The sequence below is a fragment of the Triticum dicoccoides genome, chromosome 4A (genome assembly GCF_002162155.2).
Source record: "Triticum dicoccoides isolate Atlit2015 ecotype Zavitan chromosome 4A, WEW_v2.0, whole genome shotgun sequence".
In the NCBI taxonomy this organism is placed as follows: domain Eukaryota; kingdom Viridiplantae; phylum Streptophyta; class Magnoliopsida; order Poales; family Poaceae; genus Triticum; species Triticum dicoccoides.
Genome location: NC_041386.1, coordinates 640,322,894 through 640,328,919, shown reverse-complemented (window position 1 = coordinate 640,328,919; position 6,026 = coordinate 640,322,894). Strand labels below are relative to the sequence as shown.

Genomic DNA, 6,026 nt, shown 5'->3' with positions numbered 1-6,026 from the left:
TTGCCACAAGGATAGTCTCCTTTTTATTTATTGTTGAGCTTTAAGTTCCCTTTGCATTTTACTACTTCTACGAGTCTGAACCCCACCAGAATGTTTTGTACATAAATTGCATAATCAAAATCACTGTATGAGCCAACTTAAAAGAAAGTCACCGTACGAGTGTTTTTTCTTTGAGGGTACACCGTATGAGTGGTTTGCTGAAGCCGAACATCAGTGGCTATACAAAAACCTTGAGAAACAGAGAGACTGTATACAACTCCTTTCAAATCAAATCAGCTAAATGTCACACACACTTTCTTCCTACAGCTCCAAAACTCCAAGCATCCAAATAAAACATGACTTATGGTCACACATTTCAAAGACTGGCTAAACATCCAGATTATTGGTGTTATAGCAGTTCTATCATTTACACTTATCATGGGAGATTCGAAATAGCATGCAAAGACTGATTATTATCCACCGCGTCGCTCCGCTTCCGCGTTATGGTCAGTTTGAGCAGAGCTCTGCTCCTTTGATTGCACCTCTTTGTCATTCTTGTCAGCATCTTCTACCTGGGAATCTGTCATGGAATCTGATAACGAGCTCTCAGATGTTATGGCGCCAGAACATGCTTCGCCATCCTCTCCATGGAAGAACCTAGCCAGAGACAGGGCATTGTAGGTAGAGCTGGCTTTCTTAAGGCCCTCTATCGCTTTCATTGCTGCGAGTGTGCTTCGGTACACCTTCGAGGTTTCTGCGTCGCAAGATGAAGCTGGGTCACGACTAGCCGCATCATTATGAGCCTGATGCTTTGAAGAGGAACCAGACTCGAGTACTTCATCTTCAACAGGGAAAAGGATTTCAAGATTAGCCTCACATTCTCGAACAAGTCTTGTTAACGGTTCGGTGGTGAAAAATGGTTGGTGGCGAGCTCGCTGAGTGAAAGGTAGGCTGAGCACGCCGCCTGTTCTTTTGTCATACTTCTTCAGTATCTTCACTAGCCCTGTATGCACCAAGTGTCATGATGTTAGCTAGAAAGCGTACTGTTGGTAGGACACTGAAGGTTGGCTAACTTGGTTTCGTGTGCTCACCAGCAAAGTTCAGGGAGCTGTAGGTCTGCAGAAGTATCATTTCGCCGTGGATAAGCACGAAATCTCTACGTATCTCTAACATTTCTTCAGTGAACTCAGTTTTGGATGTAAAAGCACCATTCTTCTTCGCTTTGACTCGCTCAATCCTCTCCTTTAGCACCTAAAGACAAGCAAACTGACGAGTGAAAATAAAAGAAATTGGTATACCACAACTACCTGCTACTGTACTACCTAAGCCCCAAAATAACCCATGTACAATAAACGAAAAATGCCAACAATGGACAATAACATTCACAGATTGTGGGATTTCAAAAATAGGAAGGGAATCTCTCCCAAGCGCTCATGAGAACTTTATCAAGAATGTCGCTTCATGTTGTTAGGACAATCATCTTCGCAACACCTCACATGTTATTAATTCTATTGATCCAACAACACCAGACTGTGAGTTACGTAAGGACAAAACCATGTGACAGCACAACGAAATAGATGCTCTCAGCAGGATGCTGAGAACTAATATGAAGACAAGAACTGAAGCATAAAGAGACCCTTTAGGCCTTTCACCAGATAAGTTCAGAAGTATGGATTTTACTAAAGCCTGGAATGCTAAACCATCTAAACTGCTCAGTCCCGTCATATAAGATGTCATTACAACCAATATGTGAGTATATCAGTTGTAACGACATCTTATATTACGGGGCGGAGGGAGTAGTAAATTTACTTCTTTAGGCAAGGCCAAGTGCTGTTGTTTATATTGGTTTCGGGTCTCGGTTTACTAGAATTACTGGAACTAGGTTTGCTACTCACCTAGTTACCAGTCACTGACATTTCAGCAGACTCTGTCTCATAATGAGCACTGACAAACCTAAGTGGCAAACTATAAATTCCATTCTTGTGCGAATGGATTCGCTGATCATTCATATATGGGTCATTGGTAAACATGACATAATGACAACTACGTGACTGGAACCTTAATATGCCTAAGTCACTTTGGTCATGTTCGCTAAGCTTCTGCAGAATGTTGACATTTTCAGCTCATCACTTAAATGGGGAGTATCACTGCACAATAAAATTTAGAGTACCGGATTTGACGGCTTCTCTGATCGACATAACCATAACATAGAGAGCTTGCCCCTGTCATGCAGAAAGGCGCATGTCCAAAGACCATGAACATATGCTTAAAGTGCTAAATACCAGACAGTCACTTAAAGATTAAACCATGTCACAACAGGAGGCTCAGTCAAATGATCAGAAGTAATATGCAGTCAAGAACTGAAGGTGACAGTGCAAGATACTTTCAAGTTCCAACAGGAGGTTCAGTCAAATGATCAGAACTAATATGCAGTCAAGAACGGAAGCATAAAGAGACTGTTCAGATTTCAGCAGATAAGTTCAGAAGTAATTTTTTTTAACTAGTCTGAAATGTTAAACGATCTAGACTGCTCAATCAGCTGTGCTTGTATGATCCATAAAAAAAGGGTAAATTTAGTTCTTCGGGCAAGGCCAGGTGCTGTTGTTTACATTGGTTCGGGTCTCGGTTTACAAGAATTGTTGGGACTGGATTTGCTACTCACCTAGTCACCTGTAACCGGCATTTAAGCAAACTCGGTCACAATGAACACTGAACAAACCTCAGTGGCAGCTTTAAACTCCATTATCGTGCGGGTGTTCACTAATCACATATGGGTCATTAGTTAAACGTGACAATAACGACATCTGCGTGACTGCAACCTTAATATGCCTAAGCCGTGTTGAGCATGTTCAACAAGCCTATGTGCAGTGCTGACATTTTCAGGCCATTTAACTTAACAGGGGGAGTATCAGTGGACAACTAAATTCAGAGTACCAGGTTTGATGGCTTTTCTGATGGATATATAGTCATAGAGTGATTGCCTGCCCCTGTCGTACAGAAAGGGGCGTGCCATCGATTTCGCCTATAATGAACAAACAACACAAACATTTTATCCACCGAAGTTACTATGACAAGCAGCCAAAGAAGCCCAGCTTGCAGTTGCAATTAAAGGCATCACAAGTGGCCAATTACTCCTCGCTGGCCGAACCAAATCACGGTTTAATGCTGCCACTGATTCATCACTACTATCCAAAAAAATAAAAAATAAAATCTTATAGACATCCTAAACTCGAGAGATTCACATGCGGTGACCAATTTCATTCCCCGGCACGGTACATAACAAAAATCCCCACGATCCAAGTCCCGGCCCGCGACGGCCCTACCTAGGCTCCGTCCCGCACGCGTCGGCGCGGCGAGTAGACGACGGCTGCAGGAAGGGGGGCAGGGCGGAGGCGGGGGATGGGGAGGGGGAGGGTTGGTTGGGGTACCTGGAGGCGGATGACGTACCACTCCTCCCGCTCCATGTAGAAGTCGTTGAGCTTGTGGAGCTCGACGTCGAGGATCCGGGCGAACCAGTCCCCGAGGCCGGGCGGGGGCGGGGGCGGGGGCAGGGGAGGCAGAGGCTGGTCGGCGACGAGGGCGTCGGGGGAGAGCGTCTTGATGAGCTTCTTGAGCGCCTTGTAGGCGAGGTACTTGTCCTTCCAGTCCGGCAGCGTGCCCTCCAGGTGGCTCCGGAAATCCTTGCCGAACTTCATCTCCTCTCCCGTCCCGGGAAAATTCTCGGATTAGGAATGTCGTGGGTGGTGGCTGCGATGGCGAGGAGGAGGAAGAAGAAGGTGGGGAGGGAGCGGGCCGGGCCGGGCGGATGATTGGGGCGTGGGTCGCTGTCGGGCGGGCCCGGGGGTTATTCGGCCTCGGTGGGCGCGTGGGTCCCTTTCTTCTCCTTGCTCGTCGTCTCGTTCCGCTTGGCTGATGCCGCCGCCGGTCGCCGCTTCGGCGTTAAAAAAACAATTTGGGTTTTGTTTGGGCCCGGCCCGTTGGACCCGGCCAGATTCCCGGTCCGAAAAAAGAAAAACAGAGGAATCTCTTTTCCTCCCAAAACAGCGGCTACGTGTGTGACCAATTGGGGAATTTCAGAAGCGGAGGAAAGAAACCTCTTGAAACTTTCGACGGTTTCGTCGTAGCGAGCAGACGCCTCGATCGATCCAAACGAGGCCACATCGGACCGGCGTCCGTGCCCGCAGCTTTGTTTGTGCGGGAATCAAAATCCACCGTGTGCGTACATTTTAGGACCGAGGAAACAGCGAATCAATTTGTGATTGGATGGTTACAAGGATCGTGGTATCCCCAGTCCACTAGAGTTCAGTTCAAATCCTGATACTCGCATTTATAGGGATGAGTATATGCGCATCATTTTAGTAAAATTCAGATAAATGTTGTGGCACGCAATGTACTAAAAGAAATAGTGGATTGCATTATATGTTTATTTTGCTGTGAGGAAGTGGTTTGCATATATTAATTGGTAGATGTAACATTAAGAAAAAACACGCAATGTACCAAAAAAAATAAGTTGTGTGAGTTGCAATTTATTTTGAGATAAAAGAACACCTCCTTTCGGGTTTATTTGTCCATGTTGTACTCTACATCAATTTTTAACCCTAAATTTACCTACAGCCTGTTTGGTAAACACTTGGGCAAGGGCATGGGAGTTTGCACAAGGGTGTTTACGAAGGGATTAGGCATGGGAAGTAGATTTTTACTCCCATTTCCTTATTTGGCATATGATGAGAATTGGCGTGGGATAAAACTCTCCTCACGAATTAACAGGGTACCCCCTGGGAAGAAATCGGTGGGAATTGGCTTCCCCAACTCCCAGTCCCCTTCCCACTTAAACTCCCATTCCCTCTAATCAAACAGTGAATTTTTAATCTCCTTACCCCTCAACTCCCATTCCCCATCTCTAATTCCCCTGAACCAAACACGCTGCTAGCAAAATATTATTTAAATGCCAAAAAATAGCATTGTTGGAAAGCTTTTCTAAATACGGATCTAACAATAAACATGTTATGGCATATATAATTTATAAATGCTTCATCCCATATTATATTATCATTTTTTTGAATGTTGGCAAGCTGCCAAATTCAAAAACACCCCCAAAGAAAGAATGCACCGCATAAAGACGAGTGCTAAAAAAGAAGAAAGGAAAATAGTGCTGCTCAGTTAAATGAGAGAAACCATATAACCAAAGCAGCGCCTAGCTAAACTAGGACTAAGGCACCACAACATATACAAAACGTCGGAAAGCCAAAACCCCACAACACACCCGGGCGGGCACTCGAGCGCCTGCGCTGCTACCAGATTGCACATCAACAACAGTCGTATTGTACCGGGCTCGTTCCGCAAACATCAAGGACACCAGAGAGGAACGATACATCCGAAAGAGCGAGACATATGCCGCTCCGATCCCACGAGGCTAGCTGACATAGCTCGCCCGGCGCTACTTGCATACAAAGGGTGCTCCTGCTCCTTTCACCGTCGACCGACGATCAACTCCAAACGGATGCACCACCAGTGCTGCATGCTCACCAAGATGCTGCCCGCTCCAGATCCACCACACCACCACCAACCAGATGCTTCCAACACCAGACTTGACTCCAAGGCAATGCTTCCAACAAAGTAATGACGCCAAAAACGCCACCATTGCACACGGTTTTCACGGGGAGACAAGAACACGGAGCAGGGAGAGGTGTCGGACCCCCTTGATGGCACCTCCAACAAGGGAAATCATACCCGAAGGCTTCAGTTGCCATCAGCTCAAACCAGAGTCGAGCATGACTTTCGTCAAGGAAACCGAGCACCTATGCTGCGATGACTTCACCAAACACATTACCACCAGACCGGAGCACCAGGCGCCACTTGCTGCACCGCACAAAACTAGCCGGAGCACTGCCGGCGACGCGAGCCTAGAGCGTCCCGAAGGCACAGCCCAGACTACACCACCCCAGACCACCATCTTGACAGGGAGCAACCACACAGTCCGCTTGGAGTCAGTCGCCGGCCGAGCCACCTCCGGCCGCCATAGCGCCAGATCTGACCGACAGGGCCTG

The 6,026-nt window shown here is 46.7% G+C and overlaps 1 protein-coding gene across 1 annotated transcript; it reads right to left on the bottom strand.

Annotated features, from left to right (window-relative positions):
* Positions 1 to 230: 230 nt before the first annotated feature.
* Positions 231 to 3,770, bottom strand: LOC119287609 (SPX domain-containing protein 4-like). Its single transcript, XM_037567187.1, has 3 exons — positions 3,408 to 3,770; positions 1,071 to 1,230; positions 231 to 982 (listed from the first exon to the last, which is right to left on the bottom strand). The coding sequence occupies exons 1-3, from the start codon at positions 3,672 to 3,674 to the stop codon at positions 453 to 455; spliced, it is 957 nt and encodes a 318-aa protein (XP_037423084.1). The 5' UTR covers positions 3,675 to 3,770; the 3' UTR covers positions 231 to 452.
* Positions 3,771 to 6,026: the final 2,256 nt, after the last annotated feature.